This window comes from Nerophis ophidion, linkage group LG27, assembly GCF_033978795.1.
Source record: "Nerophis ophidion isolate RoL-2023_Sa linkage group LG27, RoL_Noph_v1.0, whole genome shotgun sequence".
Classification (NCBI taxonomy): domain Eukaryota; kingdom Metazoa; phylum Chordata; class Actinopteri; order Syngnathiformes; family Syngnathidae; genus Nerophis; species Nerophis ophidion.
Window position 1 is genome coordinate 9,228,490 of NC_084637.1, and position 21,232 is coordinate 9,249,721.

Here is a 21,232-nt window from a genome sequence, read left to right on the forward strand (position 1 = left end):
TTGCACACTCAAGACAGCCATGACATTATGTCTTTTTTAAGTATATGTAAACTTTTGACCACGACTGTACTCCACACTATTGTTAAAAAAAGTCATTTGACACAAGTAGTATCTAAAAAAAACACATTCACTGGCTGTTTGTTTTGACCGAGGTAGAAAACGCGACCTCTAATCACCGACACCTACCACCTCTGTATCTTAAAAATCAACATGCACTCAGCGTAATTGACCGTGCGTGTTATATGACACACGTACACGCTGAACGGGGTGGTCGGGGTGTCAATGAATCCCGCCTGGCCCGCGATCTAAAGTGTGCTTTGACACCATTGCCCTAGGTGTGATTTGGCCTTTCTGCTCCCTCTTTACCCATGGCCAGAAGCGACCCTTCTCTGTCCCCTCAGCCAGTTCTTTAATGGCTTTCTGACACCTGGCTACTGTGCAACCACATGTCATGCAGTAAGCGGACGGTTGAGGAACAGACAAATCCATCGCACTTCCATGGGTCATGTGTACATTTTACACCCGGCCATCATGCACCCTGCAGCCATGTCTGCATACTCTAGTCTAATCTCTCATGACTGACTACCTCGCCTAATTAGGGCCCGCACACGTTCACAGGTTCACATGTTAATGTAAATGAAACCTCTGATATTAGAATCGAGCTGGCCACAACCAGAGGGATTGACAGTGGGGACAGCTACACGTTACCAAGTAAGAACAGAGCCAACCATTAAGCTTGTGGGCAGGCTTTTTTTTTGCTTGCTCCCACTGCTTAAGTCGTGTTATTGAGCCTAACATAGTTTGTGGACGATAACAATTGCAATGCACCCAAACATACGTTTGAAAATGTGAACGGGACGTTTTCACCTCACATCCCTACTAAAGCTACTCGCTAAACTGTACAAACAAAATGAAAGGTGGCCCTAAGTTACCAAATTGTACACCATAATTAAAATGGTGTATAAGTATATATTAAGGTTTTAGACTGGCCTTCCCAAAGTACAAGTATTTCGTAAAAATAAGAGAAAAAAAAAAAAATGCTGTTGGATCTCAAAATTGTAACACAACACGCGTTCAATTTGAAAAAAAGATGTTGTGATGCCCCCAAATTTTTTTTTTAAATTTATTTATATTTTATTTATTTATTTATTTATTTCGGCAATCTTCACATAAAACAAAGAACAACAACAAAAAAAGAAAAAAAACAAAAACACTCATTTGAGCAATGATTGAGCCGAAAAGGTGTAGGTTGAAGCAACGCTTATATAAACCTACCCCATCACAACGAGAACAAGGTTCAAAATATATAAAATCTAAAACATGCTTCACTTATATTACTTTTTATTTTTATTTTTTTATTTTTAAACAATATATAAGCAACATATATGTAGCACACGTCTCATATACACAGTTTAACATTTAAATCAAACATATACATTTGTACACTTATATATATATATATATATATATATATATATATATATATATATTATATATACACAATTTATTTAAATTCCATATAAAGTGGTAATATATACATTTTAATATAACCTATATGTATAATTATGAAATCATAAATTGTATTTATATACATATTATATATTATTGTCTTTCTAAAACAATGTTTGCTCTTCTTTCTTATATTTACTAATGATAAATGATTTAAAAAGCTTTTTAAACTGGTTTATGTTGGTGCTGTGTTTTATTTCATCCTTTAAACAGTTCCATATTTTAACCCCTGCTATTGTTATACTCATTCGTTTCTGCGTTGTTCTACAATATTGGATCTTAAAAAGTAGTTCTCCTCCATCCATCCATCCATCATCTTCCGCTTATCCGAGGTCGGGTCGCGGGGGCAACAGCCTAAGCAGGGAAACCCAGACTTCCCTCTCCCCAGCCACTTCGTCTAGCTCTTCCCGGGGGATCCCGAGGCGTTCCCAGGCCAGCCGGGAGACATAGTCTTCCCAACGTGTCCTGGGTCTTCCCCGTGGCCTCCTACCGGTTGGACGTGCCCAAAACACCTTCCTAGGGAGGCGTTCGGGTGGCATCCTGACCAGATGCCCGAACCACCTCATCTGGCTCCTCTCGATGTGAAGGAGCAGCGGCTTTACTTTGAGTTCCTCCCGGATGACAGAGCTTCTCACCCTATCTCTAAGGGAGAGCCCCGCCACACGGCGGAGGAAACTCATTTCGGCCGCTTGTACCCGTGATCTTATCCTTTCGGTCATGACCCAAAGCTCATGACCATAGGTGAGGATGGGAACGTAGATCGACCGGTAAATTGAGAGCTTTGCCTTCCGGCTCATCTCCTTCTTCACCACAACGGATAGGTACAACGTCCGCATTACTGAAGACGCCGCACCGATCCGCCTGTCGATCTCACGATCCACTCTTCCCTCACTCGTGAACAAGACTCCTAGGTATTTTAACTCCTCCACTTGGGGCAGGGTCTCCTCCCCAACCCGGAGATGGCACTCCACCCTTTTCCGGGCGAGAACCATGGACTCGGACTTGGAGGTGCTGATTCTCATTCCGGTCGCTTCACACTCGGCTGCGAACCGATCCAGCGAGAGCTGAAGATCCCGGTCAGATGAAGCCATCAGGACCACATCATCTGCAAAAAGCAGAGACCTAATCCTGCGGTTACCAAACCGGAACCCCTGAACGCCTTGACTGCGCCTAGAAATTCTGTCCATAAAAGTTATGAACAGAATCGGTGACAAAGGACAGCCTTGGCGGAGTCCAACCCTCACTGGAAATGTGTTCGACTTACTGCCGGCAATGCGGACCAAGCTCTGGCACTGATCGTACAGGGAACGGACCGCCACAATAAGACAGTCCGATACCCCATACTCTCTGAGCACTCCCCACAGGACTTCCCGAGGGACACGGTCGAATGCCTTCTCCAAGTCCAAGTAGTTCTCCTCTTAAATTATAATTCCCTTCTCTCTGTAAAAATCTTCTCTGTAACCCTGTTGGAAGTAAATCTTTACTTGCTTTATAAATCATTTGGGCAGTCTTGAGTTGGATGAGATCTGGTAGTTTTAAATCAAATGTTTTTATAAATAATCCACTAGTGTGTTCTCGGGGTCCTGTGTTATGTATCAGTCTGATGGCCCTTTTTTGCATTATGAATAGTGGTTGGATGTTCGTCCTGTATGTATTTCCCCAAACTTTTAGACAGTAACTCAAATATGGTAAAACAAGTGTACAATAAAGAGTGTGTAATGTTTTTTGATTAAGAATGTGCCTTGTTTTACCCAGGACAGCAATACTTCTCGCCAACTTCCCTTTGATGTATGTAATGTGTGACTTCCAGCAGATCCTGTGGTCCAAGATCACACCCAAAAATTAGATTTTGTTTACTCTTTCTATACTAACATTGTCTATATATAATTTTACATCTATATCATTTCTCTTATTTCCAAATAACATAAAGTTAGTTTTATTTAGGTTTAATGATAATTTATTAGCATCAAACCATTTTTTTAGTTTAAATGATAAATGGGTTGTACTTGTATAGCGCTTTTCTACCTTCAAGGTACTCAAAGCGCTTTGACACTACTTCCACATTTACCCATTCACATCTCCATGGTGACGGTCCTCAGGAGCTGCTGCAAGTGCACATCAGAACAGAGTACATTGGTGTCATCCGCAAATAACACATATTTAAGGTTTTCAGTTACTTTACAAATGTCATTTATATAAATGATGAACATCTTGGGCCCTAAGACTGACCCCTGTGGTACCCCACATTTAATATTTAACCAACATGATTTTTTTTGTGATATCTGTACAAACTGCTTTCTATCAGATAAATAACTTTTTATCCATTCCAGAACAATACCCCTAAAACCATATTTTTCCATTTTTCTAATAAGAATACTATGGTCTACTGTATCAAAAGCCTTCTTAAGATCTAAGAATACTCCTATTGTATATTTATTTTCATCAATACTATCAGTTATTTCTTCAATTAAATCTGTTAATGCTTGTGCTGTTGATCGATTATTCCTGAAACCATACTGCCTATCGGTTAATAATTCATTTTTTTTCTACAAAGCCATCGAATCTATTTATAAATATTTTTTCAAATATTTTGGAGAACTGTGGTAATATTGAGATTGGTCTGTAGTTTGTGAATAAGTGTCCGTCTCCCGCTTTGTGAATAGGAACAACTTTTGCAAGTTTCATTAGTTGAGGAAATACTCCCATTTCAAATGAAAGGTTAAATAGCGTCCCAAAATATCGACGTAATCATAGTACTATCGACTAGATACGCTACTGTACTTGGTATCATTACAGTGGATTGTCGGTGTAGATTTACCCATGGCGTTTGTTTACATTTTGACACCGGTGAGCTACGGTGTGTAGTGAAGCATGTTTAGCTATTCCTCGTCCTGCAGGGATAACACTTGTAAGAAACGTGCTTTATTTGCCGCCATGGAGGCGACAATTAGTGATTTAGAAGTAGCTAAAACACTGCAGACATTAGCGGCTCTCTAGCCAGCCATGTCTTAAAGCACCTCTTCCTGCGGGCGTTTCAGTGTTATAACTTTATTGTTAGTTTTTAAGCCAAAATGCGCCCGTTCTCCCTTTTCTGTCTACACACTGTGTCTGCTTGTAAGTACTACGTGTGTGTGCGCTGCCGAACATGCTCGTCTGCTCGTAAACCAGCAATGACACGACATGAGGACGACTAGGATCTCTTTGCACCATACGCTTCAGCATCCGCTGACCCCTGTCTGTCAGTTTACGTGGCCTACCAGTTGGTGGCTGAGTTGCTGTTGTTCCCAAACTATTCCATTTTTTATAATGAGGAGCGAGGAAATTTCCTGACTGTATTTGTTGCATCCTATGACAGTTCCACGCTGGAAATCACAGTGCTCCTGAGAGCAGCCCATTCTTTCACAAATGTTTGTAGAAACAGTCTCCATGCCTAAAGGCCTACTGAAACCCACTACTACCGACCACGCAGTCTGATAGTTTATATATCAATGATGAAATATTAACATTGCAACACATGCCAATACGGCCGGTTTAGTTTACTAAATTGCAATTTTAAATTTCGCGCGGAAGTATCATGCTAAAACGTCGCGGTATGATGACGCGTGCGCGTGACGTCACGCATTGTAGAGGACATATTGTTCCAGCACCATTCACAGCTATAAGTCGTCTCTTTTCATCGCATATTTCCACAGTATTATGGACATCTGTGTTGCTGAATCTTTTGCGATTTGTTCAATGAATAACGGAGACGTCAAAGAAGAAAGCTGTAGGTGGGAATCGGTGTATTGTGGTTGCCTGTAGCAACATAAACACAGCCGGTGTTTCATTGTTCACATTCCCGAAAGATGACGGTGAAGCTTTACTATGGAACAGAGCGGTCAAGCGAACATGGTTGGATTGCACCACACACACAAAGTACCCTATATTATGCAGCGATCATTTCGAAAGATCGTGTTCCGAAGAGGGTCCCTTGCGAAGGGCAGAGATGGGCATCGCCACCACCCGTCGCCTGGTGCTGAAGAAAGGTGTGGGGCCGACCTTCAGGTTGTACAGGTACGACCATATAATCTCACTAAAACACTAGTAAAACAATAAGCAGATAAGGGATTTTCCAGAATTATCCTAATGAATTTGTCTAATAACATCTGAATCGCTCCCACTGTATAGTCTTTTTTTTTCTTTCTATTCCTTCACTATCACTTTCTTCATTCACGAATCTTTCATCCTCGCTCAAATTAATGGGGAAATTGTCGCTTTCTCGGTCCGAATCGCTCTCACTGGTGGTGGCCATGATTGTAAACAATGTGCGGTTGTGAGGAGCTCCACCACCCGTGACGTCACGCGCACATCATCTGCTACTTTTGGTACAGGCAAGGCTTTCTTATTAGTGACCAAAAGTGGCTTCACGGTGCAAGAGGGGTTAGTGCGTCTGCCTCACAATACAAAGGTCCTGCAGTCCTGGGTTCAAATCCGGGCTCGGGATCTTTCTGTGTGAAGTTTGCATGTTCTCCCCGTGAATGCGTGGGTTCCCTCCGGGTACTCCGGCTTCCTCCCACTTCCAAAGACATGCACCTGGGGATAGGTTGATTGGCAACACTAAATTGGCCCTCGTGTGTGAATGTGAGTGTGAATGTTGTCTGTCTATCTGTGTTGGCCCTGCGATGAGGTGGCGACTTGTCCAGGGTGTACCCTGCCTTCCGCCCGATTGTAGCTGAGATAGGCGCCAGCGCCCCCCGCGACCCCGAAAGGGAATAAGCGGTAGAAAATGGATGGATGGATGGAAGTTGCAAACTTTATCGTCGATGTTCTCTACTAAATCCTTTCAGCAAAAATATGGCAATATCGCGAAATGATCAAGTATGACACATAGAATGGAACTGCTATCCCCGTTTAAATAAAAAAAATCTAATTTCAATAGGCCTCTAAGTGCTTGATTTTATACATGGGCCAGGGGATTGGGACACCTGATTCTGATCATTTGGAGGGGGGGCCAAATACTTATGTGCAATACAGTGTGTTTTACAATCACATATTTTTACCGACTCTTGGTGAATCAAATGTATTTTCTGCGGAAAAAAGGGGAAAATAAAGCATGAATGTGCGATTTTTTTCCCATAAATAAAACTGTTCTGTACGCTCTTGGGTTGTTTTCCGGCCCCACCGTGGCCTTCTGACTGCTGTGACATGGGGGTCAACAGCTGCTGGGGCGCTCGGCTATTAGCAGAGCAAAGTCACGTTGACACGCACGCTTGCATTCCAATGAAGAACCGCGAAAGACTTAAAATATGATGATGAAATGACAAAAGGTGGGCGCGAGCAAGCCGCACTCGTGCAAACTCTAGAGCTTGTGTGTCAGCATGAAATGAACGCCATTCCTAATCCTGCAAAACACCTTTAAAGACCGCCTTATTTAGGGGAGCTCTTTTAACTCCATGTCCGAGGTCAGGGTTAAAAATGGCACTAGAAGGAGTTCTGAAAGCCAGCCCCCAAAAAAATAAAAAATCTGACCTGTGATGACTGACTGGTTGTAATGTCTTCTCATGCTGCAACCATTAAACGTATGCAACAACACGTACGTGTAATTATTCCCTGAGCGTCAATAAACACTTCGGAAATACCAGTCTGATCTATAAATATTAGGGGTGTTACGGTAAGTGTATTTGTATTGAACCGTTTCGGTACGGGGGTTTCAGTTCGGGACAGGGGTGTACCGAACGAGTCTCTAAGCTAAAGTCTTAACAAGCAGCTTTGCTTCTTCTGCCTCTGTCTCAGCACCCAGCATTGTCCCACCCACACAACCATCTGATTGCTTACATATATAGCGGTAACAGCCAATCAGCAGTGCGTATTCAGAGCGCGTCTAGTAAATGCTTCAGCGTCGAGCAGAAAGGTGTTTAGCAGGTGAGCATAAGGCAGCGTACTCTCCCCAAATGATAATAAACACCTCCCAGTCAACTACTACTAACATCACTATGAGCTTGTTGACTTTCTAGAAACTTAAAACCGCAGCTCAGCTCGCTCGCAGTTCTGGCTTGAGGTGAAGGCTAATTAGCTTTTAGCGTAATGTTAGCTCATTTTGCGGTGTGTGTGTGTGTGTGTGTATGTGTGTTTGTTTTACGGACAGAAAAGCTTTGAATGGCAGGGTCCCTGCTGTCACATGTTGACAAAAATATAACATGTACATAGTAAAAATCAACTACATGCTTCCCAAATGCTGTGATAAATTAAGCATGATGTGTTGACTTGAAACTGTTTAATGTTGCACTTTTTATATGTAGAAGAAATTTTTTGTCATTTTATTTAGTCAGAGCAACAATTTGAGGCAGTTTAATGTTGATTAACGTGGGCAGAATTATTATAGTGTTCCCAATGTTAATAGGATAAAGCCGTTGTTTACAAAAATTTGGCAAATAAATAACAAAAAAAATTATATTTTGTTGTTTTCTTACTGTACAGAAAATGAACCAAACCGTGACCTCTAAACCGAGGTACGTACCGAACCAAATCTTTTGTGGACTGTTACACCCCTAGTAAATTATATTTTTTATTTTTTTTAAAAGCCTATGCAGCCGGCGTAAAAACCATAATCTACTTCACTTTTCCGAGAAGCCCAAGAGACTTAAATTGAAAAAATTATTAGATACGAGGTATTCCTGTGGAGGAGCTGTTCAAACAGGATCAAATTTGCAAGCGATGTGATTCCAGCTGACCTTCTCGAAAAAACAGCAATTACCACAATGGCCCTCTGAGCAAGTCCATAAAAATCAAATATCAAATGGGTATTTGCGACACAGTACGTCGGATGCGGCACTGGATTTGTGGGGGCATACCGTGCTCTTCATCCGCGATGGTGGTGCCCTCGCTGCGGTGGGTGAAGTTCTCGTACGAGTCCCAACGGATCAGAGAATCCTGGGTGTTGTAGTCCACGCACACGCTAGGTCCATTCTCCAGGTGACTTAAGCCTAAAGGCAACACAGATGCATGCTTTTATTACAAGTCGTTTAGATTATGGTAACACCCTGCTTTCTGGTCTTCCTAAAAAGGTTATTGCACCTTTACAATTACTCCAAAATTCAGCGGCACGTGTCCTGACGAGGACCAGAAGGCGGGCGCACATTACACCAGTTTTAAAATGTCTGCATTGGCTCCCCGTGTGTTTCAGGACCAATTTTAAGGTTCTTGTTATGGTTTATAAATGTTTTATGGTATCAGGCCGTCTTATCTTTCAGATTTGCTTTTACCCTGTGAACCTTTCCCTGGGCCCTGAGATCCTTCAGCACTTATCTCCTAATTATTCCAAAAGTCAGGACACAAAGTCACGGGATGGGATCTTTCCACCGTTGTGGTCCCCCGTCTATGGAACAGCTTTCCGGAAGACCTCAGGGCTGCAGAGAACTTTCTTTTTTTTAAGAGCAGGCTTAAGACCCACCTTGACATTAATTATTGGTACCACTTTAGTATGGGTAACATATTTTAAGCAACAGACTTAATTTAGAGTTTTTGGTTAGGGGTTAGGGTTAGGGTTGGAGGGTTAGGTTGTATAATAAGGCCATGCAGAATAAGGCATTAATAAGTACTTAATAATGACTAATTAAGAGCCGATATGCCAATTAAGAGCCAATTAATGGTGAATATGTTCCCCATACTAAAATGTTACCTAATTACTTTGTTGAAGTAATTTGTATTTTACTTTTTTTCCCATTAGTTATGCAACATTTTATTTCGTTATATGTATTCATAATTTATTCACTGTATATATATATATATATATATATGACCGTGTATATATATATGTATATATACATACATATATATATACATATGTATATATATACATATACATATTTACATATACACATACAAATATACATATATACATACATATATACACATATATATATATACATACATATATATACATACATACAAATATATATATACATATATACATACATACAAATATATATATACAAATATATATACATATATATATACATACATATATATATATATATATATATATATATATATATATATATATATATATATATACATGCATATATATTTTGTTTTCTTTTTTTTCTATTAATCTTTCTATGTCTTGTATTTAATTATTTATATGTACACATGGTTTATACTACTTTACAAGTTTTCCTATTTTTATTTTCCAACGTTCCTCAGATGAGCCATCTGCCTGAGGGGTTATCGGCTGTGCTTGTGGGGGCACTTTTGTGTCAGCGTCCTGGTGGCCATGGTCTGATGACCTCCTGGTGCAGATGGCTCCTGTGATAGTGTTTACTCACATGTCTCCTCTGTACTCAGCCATGCAATCATTCATCCATTTAGTTGCATATGTAGGAATTTTGTTTGTGTTTGGTATCTGTATTCGTTGGTATGTATGTGATATTGGGGGATATGGGTCACCGGGGTATTGTTTTTAACTTTGTAAAGCCCTTTTGTGTTGCATTTCTTGTACGTATGAAAAGCGTTTTACAAATAAAGTTAGATTATATTGATTGATTGATAAGGAACATAAATGTGTAGTGGGTAAGGGGCTCGGATATATTGAGGAAATAACGTACAAGGTGTCAGGAAAGTACCTTTGATTTTTTCTGGACCGTATGAAAAGACAAACTCCACCTTCCCGTATTCAGGAAATCTGTCATCTGCAAAAAAAAAAAAAAAAACACATTTTCAGAGAGCATTTAACCTTATCTCTAAAAAAATAACACATCATGTCAGTGTCCATTGTCTTGTGTGTCTGCTCTTTCAACTTCCCTCCCACACTCCCCCGCGATCACCACTAGAGGGCCTCATTATTTTTAAAAATGAAATCAACTACGTTCAACTTAAAGCTGCTGTGTAGGACAAGCTGAAAATACTAATTAGTTTTTCAATTAAAACAAACAGAAGATCACTAACACGGGCTAACATATATATATATATATATACAGTATATAAAAAAACAATAGTGGTTTAAAAGAACAGATTTAACAAAAAATGCCACTTAAAATGTACTTGCATGTTGTTGCTCAGATACAACATTCAATGACAGCTAAATTCAGTGCATGTAGGATTTAACTGTCTTTTTTTTAGACTGTTTCGGCCTAATAGACCCATAATAAATTCATAAAAGAACCGAACTTCATGAATGTTTTTTGTGACCAACAAGTATCTGCACCGCAAAAAGTCAGTGGTCAAAAACAAGAAAAAAAATACAAAAATGAGTGGCATTTTATTTGAACTAAGTAAAATGATCTGCCAATAGATCAAGAAAATTCAGCTTGTCAAGGCTTTCCAAAACAAGTAAAATTAGCGAACCTCAATGAACCCAAAAATACCTTAAAACAGGGGCGTCAAACTCAAACTGAACAAAGCCACGGGCCAAGGTTGAACAAATTAACCTTTTAATAGGGACCCAAACAAGTTTTGCATTGAATATTGAACAAGAAAGGCTTATATAACTTTATAGTGACATGTAAAATCAAATTTTAAATAAAAATAATAATAATAATCAAAAAATATCAATGGCATGTCAAATAAAATTTAAATAAAAATTGAATGCCTCTTTTCTATTTGCAGCCCTCTGAGATAAATATCAAAATAAACTTTTTTCCACAGGCTAATAATATATTTGCAAATAAAATAACAATAATGAATGAATCAAACATTCAAGCCTTGAAGTAGCAAGAGAAAGTGCATGAGTAAAACTTTAATTATTGCTTGAAGGGGTATATTCTAGCGTCCCGGAAGAGTTAGTGCTGCAATGAGTTCTGGGTATTTGTTATGTTGTGTTTATGTTGTGTTACGGAAATGTGTTTGTTATTCTTGTTTGGTGTGGGTTCACAGTGTGGCGCATATTTGTAAGATTGTTAAAGTTCTTTATACTGCCACCCTCATCGTGACCTGTATGACTGTTGAACAAGTATGCATGGCATTCACTTGTGTGCGTGTGTGTGTAAAAGCCGCATATATTATGTGACTAGGTTTGGCACGCTATTTCTATGTAGGAAAAGAGGACGAGACGACAGGTTGTAGAGGACACAAAAGGCAGTGCCATTAAGGCACGCCCCCAATATTGTCGTCAAGGTGGAAATGGGGAGAAATTCGGGAGAATGGTTACCCCGGGAGAGTTGGCATGTATGAGTATTAGCGGTGAATGTGGTGTTACAGCGGCACCGCCGCTGTATAATACCGGAGGGCCAGCTCTAATGTTAATTTCATATTGCCTCAAGGGCAATATGACATGTTATTAAATCCTCATTAATAACAAGTGCACTTTTCTTTGTATAAAAAAAAAAAAGAGACCTCTTTGCTCAATATGTGGAAAAATGTTCTTAAATGAAGTAAATGCTAGTGCCATTATTTTGACATAATGATTTGCGCTCGGAATTGCATTTCTTGAAACCAGCAAACTTACACTAAAACGTAAAGTATTGTTCTTAATAGGAAAGGCAATAAGGCAACAGCTTGTTACTCTCGGGGTCTCCAAGCCGCTCAGGCAAATCATATGGTCTAAAAATGCATTTTAATATCGACAACATGACATCATCGCGTGCTCTTTCAGTCAATTAGTGCGCATATATACAACTGGGCCCCCAGACAATTTTTTTTTAATTGTAATTTTGAAGAATTGAACTGAATGTGCATGAACTATTTCTGTTCAAAACTGTTTGAAATGTTAAATGTTTAAATATGAACTGTCAATTTACTGTAGTGTGCCAACTGTACTACTGTATGAGTACGTATTTTGTGTTGTTTAATCTGTTTTAATTATGAGAAAATTGTGTCAAAATCATGATTTTTGTTTTTCATGCTTGAAGTAAGGAATGATTACTTTAAAAAAAAAAGTAGTTTTATACTGGTGTTGATGACAGAGCTTTACAACAGTTGATATTCTAGTTTCAAGCATGTTTGACTCAATATAGGTCATCAAATCTCAGCAACAAGCTGTAATATCTTACTAAGATCATTTAAGACAGGGATCTCAAACACGCGGCCCACGAGACGTTATTTTGCGGCCCCACCTTAATATGAAAGTTTAATGTTAGTGCGGCCCGCAAGTTTTATATGAATGGCGCTTGACCGCGTTGTGTGCAGAGCTGAAGACATATACCAATCACGGTGTGGTATATAGCTCTCAAGGGCCGAACATTGACGCCAAACACAAAATATGCAAAATCTTCCACCCAAAAATATGTTTCAAAGTGGAATATTTGATGTGACGTAATTGGGGTTTATGGGTAAGGCGTAGGGGGGGGTGTATATTGTAGCATCCCGGAAGAATCAGTGTTGCAAGGGGTTCTGGGTATTTGTTCTGTTGTGTTTATGTTGTGTTACGGTGCGGATGTTCTCCTGAAATGTGTTTGTCATTCTCGTTTGGTGTGGGTTCACAGTGTGGCGCATATTTTTAACAGTGTTAAAGTTGTTTATATGGCCACCCTCAGTGTGACCTGTATGGCTGTTGACAAAGTATGCCTTGATTAACAATCAATTCACAACATCGCTCTCTGCGTGCGCACACCTTCACAATTTGTTTTTTTTAACCCCTCTTAGCCCTGTACATACATTGAAAATACACGCAACCTTGACACAAAACGCCGGACCTTTGAGGCATTTAAGAAACTTCGACAGTCCCGCAAAAGATGACATGTCCGGGGAAAAGACGACATATGGTCAGTCGAGCTACAGTGTCTTAAATCTATTCATGCTACCTTTAAATGTCTCGTCCAGCTCGCTCTTTCCAAACACCACTCCGAGGTCGTGGATGGCGCACGTGTGGAACTGCACCCTGAACACAACATCCCTGTTGGGGTTTCTGTAGCGCTTGTGGTAACACTTGAGCTGTAGCCGGCGCGTGAGAAGGATGTAAGATAAAAAGTGAGAGATAAACATGATTCGAGGCATGTTGGCAACTCTCACCAGGATGTCGCCCTTCAGCAGTAAGCCGGGTTCTATGGTAATGCAGATGCTGGTGCCGCCATCTCCCTGCACATTGCTGCGTAACAACAACAACAGCATTATGTCGTTAAAACAAAAGGATTTAAAGATACACAATAAAAGAGGAGGGGATGATTCCGTACTATATCCCCGATGTATACACCGGCTGCATCGCTTGGTAGATTTTCAGAAAGGGTCGGCAACCTGGGAGGACACGGAAGGGGAGTGGCCTGTTAAACGTGCCAACACGGGTGCCTGTTACCAAATACTTGCTGGGGGGACACTCGCCTCCTTTGGACTCGAAGTTGGGGATGCCGTGCATGATGACGTGATGCAAGAACAGAGGCTTGTTGTTGATTTTGATCTGGCCGGATAAAAGTCCATTGAAGTATTGCACGTACCTGCAGCGCAAAGATAATAGGAATCTCTCTTTTTTATTTATTTATTTATTTACAGACAGACATAGTTTTGTATTTCATTATTGTTTCTTTGGTTAATATCAGAGTCCGTTCTGCAAAAAAGTCATCCCTACAAGTACATATTGTATGGACGGAGACCCACGGTTAAAATAGACATCATGTAATACAAACCCGGTTTTCATATGAGTTGGGAAATTGTGATAGATGTAAATATAAACGGAATACAATGATTTGCAAATCATTTTCAACCCATATTCAGTTGAATGTGCTACAAAGAAGTGAAGTGAAGTGAATTATATTTATATAGCGCTTTTCTCTAGTGACTCAGAGCGCTTTACATAGTGAAACCGAATATCTAAGTTACATTTAAACCAGCGTGGGTGGCACTGGGAGCAGGTGGGTACAGTGTCTTGCTCAAGGACACAACAGCAGTGACTAGGATGACGGAAGCGGGAATCGAACCTGCAACCCTCAAGTTGCTGGCACGGCCGCACTACCAACCGAGCTATGCTAGACAACATATTTGATCTTCAAACAGATAAACATTTTTTTTGTTGCAAATAATCATTAACTTTAGTATTTGATGCCAGCAACACGTGACAAAGACGTTGGCAATAAGCACTGATAAAGTTGAGGAATGCTCATCAAACACTTATTCGGAACATCTCAACAGTGTGCAGGCTAATTGGGAACAGGTGGGTGCCATGATTGGGTATAAAAACAGCTTCCCAAAAAATGCTCAGTCTTTCACAAGAAAGGATGGGGCGAGGTACACCCCTTTGTCCACAACTGCGTGAGCAAATAGTCAAACAGTTTAAGAACAACGTTTCTCAAAGTGCAATTGCAAGAAATTTAGGGATTTCAACATCTACGGTCCATATTATCATCAAAAGGTTCAGAGAATCTGGAGAAATCACTCCACATAAGCGGGATGGCCGGAAACCAACATTGAATGACCGTGACCTTTGATCCCTCGGACGGCACTGTATCAAAACTGACATCAATCTCTAAAGGATATCACCACATGGGCTCAGGAAGACTTCAGAAAACCACTGTCACTAAATACAGTTCGTCGCTACATCTGTACGTGCAAGTTAAAGCTCTACTATGCAAAGTGACAGCCATTTATCAACAACATCCAGAAACACCGCCGGCTTCTCTGGGTCCGAGATCATCTAAGATGGACTGATGCAAAGTGGAAAAGTGTTCTGTGGTCTGATGAGTCCACATTTACATTTTTTTTGGGAAACTATGGACATGGTGTCCTCCGGACCGAAGAGAAAAAGAACCATCCAGACTGTAATATGCGCAAAGTTGAAAAGCCAGCATCTGGATGGTATGGGGGTGCATTAGTGCCCAAGGTATGGGTAACTTACACATCAGTGAAGGCACCATTAATGCTGAACAGTACATACAGGTTTTGGAACAACATGTGCTGCCATCTAGCGCAGTCTTTTTCATGGACGCCCCTGCTTATTTCAGCAAGACAATGCCAAGCCACATTCAGCACGTGTTACAACAGCGTTGCTTCGTAAAAAAAAGAGTGTGGGTACTTTCCTGGCTCGCCTGGAGTCCAAACCTGTCTCCCATCGAAAATGTGTGGCGCATTATGAAGCGTAAAATGCGACAGTGGAGACTCCGAACTGTTGAACGACTGAAGCTCTACATAAAACAAGAATGGGAAAGAATTCCACTATCAAAGCTTCAACAATGAGTTTCCTCAGTTCCCAAATGTTTATTGAGTGTTGTTAAAAGAAAAGGTGATGTAACACAGTGGTGAACATGCCCTTTCCCAACTACTCTGGCACGTGTTGCAGCCATGAAATTCTAATTATTATTTGCAAAAAAAATAAAGTTTATGAGTTTGAACATCAAATATCTTGTCTTTTTAGTGCATTCAATTGAATATGGGTTGAAATGGATTTGCAAATCATTGTATTCCGTTTATATTTACATCCAACACAATTTCCCAACTCATATGAAAACGGGGTTTGTAGTACAGGCGCACAGTTGCAAACGAGCACATCCTACCCGTAATGCCGCACATTCCAGGCTGCATTACCAGGCCACTCTGGGGGGCGTAGACCGCTTTATCAAAACGGAAAACAGCAGCACAGTCGAGGATAAGAGTACTGTTTGATGTTCCTCTACTGTCACCCTCTTATTCTCCTCTCTTGCATCTCTTGGAAGATTCCTCAGATTCCTCAATGTGCTCAGAAAAACTTTAATGGCCGGGATGACATCATGCCAGACCGTGGAAAACTACACAAAAAGCTCCCTTGGGACGAGCGGAATCTCTCAAATAAGCAGTAGATGGATGCCATGATGTTTTCACACAATTATCCCAATTCAGACTTAATTGCAGGGCAGAAAAAAAAGCATTTACTGTGCAAAACACACTCAAAAAAAAAAACATTGCAAAAACAAAGTGAGGTAACAACTCACCTTTTCTGCGATGGCTGACCGACAGGAAGTGCTTTGTCCTCGTAGAAGCGCCTCATGGCGAACCTGTCCAATGCCTGGTCGGCGCTGTAAAGACACACAAACAATGGCATTACGGTGTTTCCAACCTGCGGGATTTCAAAGTATCTCCCGAGTTCTATCAACATCTGGCCGTGTTCAAAAAAAGATGACTCTCCAGGCTGCTCGCTCGAAGGGAACCAGAACAACAAACCAGCTTGTTTTGCCACAATAATCACACGGAGGACTCACACGGACCTCGAGGCTTTAGAAAGGACTTGGGGAATGGGGGGGTTCAATGTTGTCAAATGCTGCTTTTTCACTTCAACGCCAACAATCATGATGCAGCGAATTCCAAGAAGGGGTTTTTAGCTACCTTGCTGATATGTTGCTGTAGTGCATGTAGGCGGCCACCACCACCCCCGTACGACCTCGGTTCCCCTGTCACACACAACCACAGAACGGGTGAGGCATCTACATCGTTTGTACACACCCCGTTTCCATATGGGTTGGGAAATTGTGTGAGATGTAAATATAAACGGAATACAATGATTTTCAATTAATTTTCAACCCATATTCAATTGAACGCACTACAATAGATATTTGATGTTCAAACTCATATAAACTTTTTTTTTTTTTTTTGCAAATAATAATTAACTTAGAATTTCATGGCTGCAACACATGCAAAAGTAGTTGGGAAACGGCATGTTCACCACTGTGTTACATCACCTTTTCTTTTAACAACATTCAATAAACCTTTGGGAACTAAAGAAACTAATTGTTGAAGCTTTGAAAGTGGAATCATTTCCCATTCTTGTTTTATGTAGAGCTTCAGTCGTTCAACAGTCCGGGGTTTCCGCTGTCGTATTTTACGCTTCATAATGCGCCACACATTTTCAATGGGAGACAGGTCTGGACTGCAAGCGGGCCAGGAAAGTACCTGCACTCTTTTTTTATGAAGCCACGCTGTTGTTACACGTGCTGAATGTGGCTTGGCATTGTTTTGCTGAAATAAACAGGGGCGTCCATGAAAAAGACAGCACTTAGATGGCAGCATACGTTGTTCCAAAACCTGTATGTACCTTTCAGCATTAATGATGTCTTCACAGATGTGTAAGTTAGCCATGCCTTGGGCACTAATGCACCCCCATACCATCACAGATGCTGGCTTTTGAACTGTGCGTCGATAACAGTCTGGATAGTTCGCTTCCCCTTTGGTCCGGGTGACACGATGTCGAATATTTCCAAAAACAATTTGAAATGTGGACTCGTCAAACCACAAAACATTTTTCCACTTTTGCATCAGTCCATCTTAGATGATCTCAGGCCCAGAGAAGCGGCGGCGTTTCTGGATGTTGTTGATAAATGGCTTTCGCTTTGCATAGAAGAGCTTTAACTTGCACTTGCAAATGTAGCAACGAACTGCATTTAGTGACAGTGGTTTTCTGAAGTGTTCCTGAGCCCATATGGTGATATCCTTTAGAGATTGATGTCGGTTTTTGATACAAAGCTGTCTGAGGGATCGAAATTCCTGGACATTCAATTTTGGTTTCCAGCCATGTTGCTTACGTGGAGTGATTTCTTTAGATTCTCTGAACCTTTTGATGATATTATGGACCGTAGATGTTGAAATCCCTAAATTTCTTGCAATTGCACTTTGAGAAACGTTGTTCTTAAACTGTTTGACTATTTGCTCACGCAGTTGTGGACAAAGGGGTGTACCTCGCCCCATCCTTCCTTGTGAAAGACTGAGCAATTTTTGGGAAGCTGTTTTTATACCCAATCATGGCACCCACCTGTTTCCAATTAGCCTGCACACCTGTGGGATGTTCCAAATAAGTGTTTGATGAGCATTCGTCAACTTTATCAATATTTTTTGCCACTATTCCCAACTTCTTTGTCACGTGCTGCTGGCATCAAATTCTAAAGTTAATTATTATTTGCAAAAAATAAATAAAAATGTTTATCAGTTTGAACATCAAATATGTTATCTTTGTAGCATATTCAACTGAATATGGGTTGAAAATGATTTGCAAATCATTGTATTCCGTTTATATTTGCATCTAACACAATTTCCCAACTCATATGGAAACAGGGTTTGTATTATCAAGCAGGCATGGACAGGGGCTTACTTTGTTGTGAAGGACCACAACATTGTGCAGGTCGCCGTTCAGCCACATGTCCATGGCCTTGCACATGCTGCAGATCTTGTCCAGCGGCGGCGCGTGGTGGTCCGGCCAGCCAAACTCCAGTACCTGCAGCGCAAAATGTGAAGTGAAGTGAATTATATTTATACAGCACTTTTCTCTAGTGACTCAAAGCGCTTTACATAGTGAAACCCAATATCTTTAAGTTGCATTTAAAACAGTGTGGGTGGCACTGGGAGCAGGTGGGTAAAGTGTCTTGCCCAAGGACACAACGGCATCAACTAGGATGGTGGAAACGGGAATCGAACCTAGAACCCTCAAGTTGCTGGCACGGCCACTCTACCAAAAGAGCTATACCGCCCCAAATGCAAAACAAGTCCTATGCCGGGGGTCTTTAGCGCCGCCCTAGTGGCTCCCTGGAGCTCTTTCAGAGTTGTGCGAAAATTGAAAATGATGAAGAAAAGAAAGAAAATGTTTTAATATATTTTATATAGGAGAACAAACATGACACAAACCTTCCTAACTGTTAAAAATCCAACCGTTTTTTTTGGGGGGACTGGGGTTCTCAGAAAGGGAGGGAAAGAAAGGAAAGAAAAAGGAAAAAAGAAAAAAAAAAGTCTGATCTTTTTTGTAGTTTTATTCCTTTTTCTGTCTCGTTTTGGAGGTGGAGAATGCGGATGAGTGGAGAGGCGGGGCGTGCCGGGAGCGACGCCGCCGCAATCAAATTCAGGTGCGTAAATCGCGCACCAGCACACAATTGACATTTCTCCTCTAGCTGTAAAAAAGGGAGAAGGAGGCGGGATCATGGCAGAAGGAGTAGGAGAACCAGCAGCAGAAGCCTACGAGCGAAAACGGCCGAGGCAAGGAGCAGCTGAAAAGCAATCCGACCAAAAGACAAAGCTTTATTGAAAAATAAATAAGAGTCAAACCTGCTCAAGAGATGTCCTTCCTGAATGGTCCGTGGAACCCGCACGGCGACGGCAGGAGTCCGTCACAATTCTATTGTGATTACTTTTTGAAACCGATACCGATAATATCCGATATTACATTTTAAAGCATTTACCGGCCGATAATATTGGACATCTCAATCTGAAATGTTTAGTAACTTTACCAGTGGCAGTAGCTCCACGAAGAGGGCGGTGCCTAGCTGGCAACCTGGATGTGACACGTTCATGGACGATCTAATTGGTCAAACGAAATGAAAACAATAACAACTTGTTGGGGTTCCAAATCTAAATTTGAAATGAGCATATCCCGGCTGAACTACCATTATCAATTGTAAAGGTATTCGAAAATAACATGATTTATTAATGCCTTTGGACATATCAGGGCCATTTAATGAGGACTTGACATGACATGTGACTATGAGGTGGTTTGTTTCCCGAGGCAAAGGAAAGTTGGCACGAATTATACACAAACGAACTACAAAAAAGGCAAACAAAAGGCGCGCACAATGGCGGTACAAAACTAGACTATGAAAACAAACAAAGCACAAAGGCAGAACTAAACAAACCAAAAACTTACGTGGCATGGACAGAATGATTAAACAGCATGGCTTGGCATGAAGGGAGTTGAGGTAAAGTCGCCAGGCTGACTTCCTGGCAACTTCCGGTTTAAATAATAGACATGATAATTGCAAACAGGTGTGAGACATGAGGACAGGGGCGTGACATGAGGACAAGGTGAAAACTAATGAGTTGGCATGGTAACAAAGCAAACAAGGAAGTGCAGGAACAGGAAGTGAGTGTCCAAAAAACAAAACCGAACATGACCAAAACAAAACATAATCCTATAGACGTGACAACATGAAATTATTACATACGGCACCTTTTAAGTAGAACACTTACACTTTTCTAAGACTTTTCATTTTTTGCGTCTCCATTTAGATTTCTGTATTTTTGGTCCAATTGGGCTCTTTGAACATATTAGATTGCCGACCCTTGACCTATGCAAACATTATGGTTTCTTTCATCTCAAGTGTGTCTACCTTGGGGTTTAGCGTTGCCAGGTCATTCCTCAACTCGCTCAGGTTGAGCACCTGGAATGAGCGAGTACAATTGTTAGTGCATAAAAAGCTGACAGGGAGACAGTTGGAATCATTGTGAGGGAGGGGAATTTCGTCACCAGGTAGTGGTCGCTGTGTTTGGACCGCAGCATGGCCGCCACCTCCGTGAGTTGGGCGGTGTAGCTGTGCTCCTCGGCGGCGCCAGGGAAAGAGAGGGAGATGATCCTTTCCGTGATGTAAATCAGGTCCACCTCGTAGCTCTCCTCCATGGCCTGGACCATACTCTGACTCCTGGACGGGTGACAGCTTTACAGATCATTTATTTTTCACATAAAGTAGAAGAATTGTTGTTACAGTGCATTTTTTTGTTTCTTTGATGTCTCCAAGGAGACCGTCCATAAACGTCCTTACAAATATTCTCCACAAGGTCTTTTGATGAGCTTCTTAAAGGCCTACTGATAGAAGGTCCATTCTATGTTTCATACTTGATCATTTCGCGATATTGACATATTTTTGCTGAAAGGATTTAGTAGAGAACATCCACGATAAAGTTCGCAACTTTTGGTCGCTGATAAAAATGCCTTGCCTGTACCGGAAGTAACAGACGATGTGCGCGTGACGTCACGGGTTGTGGAGCTCCTCACATCTGAACATTGTTTACAATCATGGCCACCAGCAGCGAGAGCGATTCGGAAACCGAGAAAGCAACGATTTCCCCATTAATTTGAGCGAGGATGAAAGATTTGTGGATG

At 41.0% G+C, this 21,232-nt stretch overlaps 1 protein-coding gene across 7 annotated transcripts in view; it reads right to left on the bottom strand.

The window, feature by feature from the left end:
* The window catches only part of tns1a (tensin 1a), a 243,707-nt gene that overhangs the window by 36,731 nt on the left and 185,744 nt on the right, over positions 1-21,232 (bottom strand). For all 7 annotated transcript variants that reach the window (XM_061889475.1, XM_061889474.1, XM_061889472.1 and 4 more), the window contains 11 exons: positions 20,600-20,771; positions 20,463-20,513; positions 18,461-18,583; positions 16,705-16,769; positions 16,314-16,397; positions 13,738-13,850; positions 13,593-13,653; positions 13,432-13,507; positions 13,224-13,353; positions 10,110-10,175; positions 8,340-8,471 (listed from right to left, as the gene is read on the bottom strand). In XM_061889475.1, coding sequence (XP_061745459.1) covers positions 8,340-8,471; positions 10,110-10,175; positions 13,224-13,353; positions 13,432-13,507; positions 13,593-13,653; positions 13,738-13,850; positions 16,314-16,397; positions 16,705-16,769; positions 18,461-18,583; positions 20,463-20,513; positions 20,600-20,771 — 1,073 coding nt within the window. The remainder of the gene's footprint in view (positions 1-8,339; positions 8,472-10,109; positions 10,176-13,223; positions 13,354-13,431; positions 13,508-13,592; positions 13,654-13,737; positions 13,851-16,313; positions 16,398-16,704; positions 16,770-18,460; positions 18,584-20,462; positions 20,514-20,599; positions 20,772-21,232) is intronic.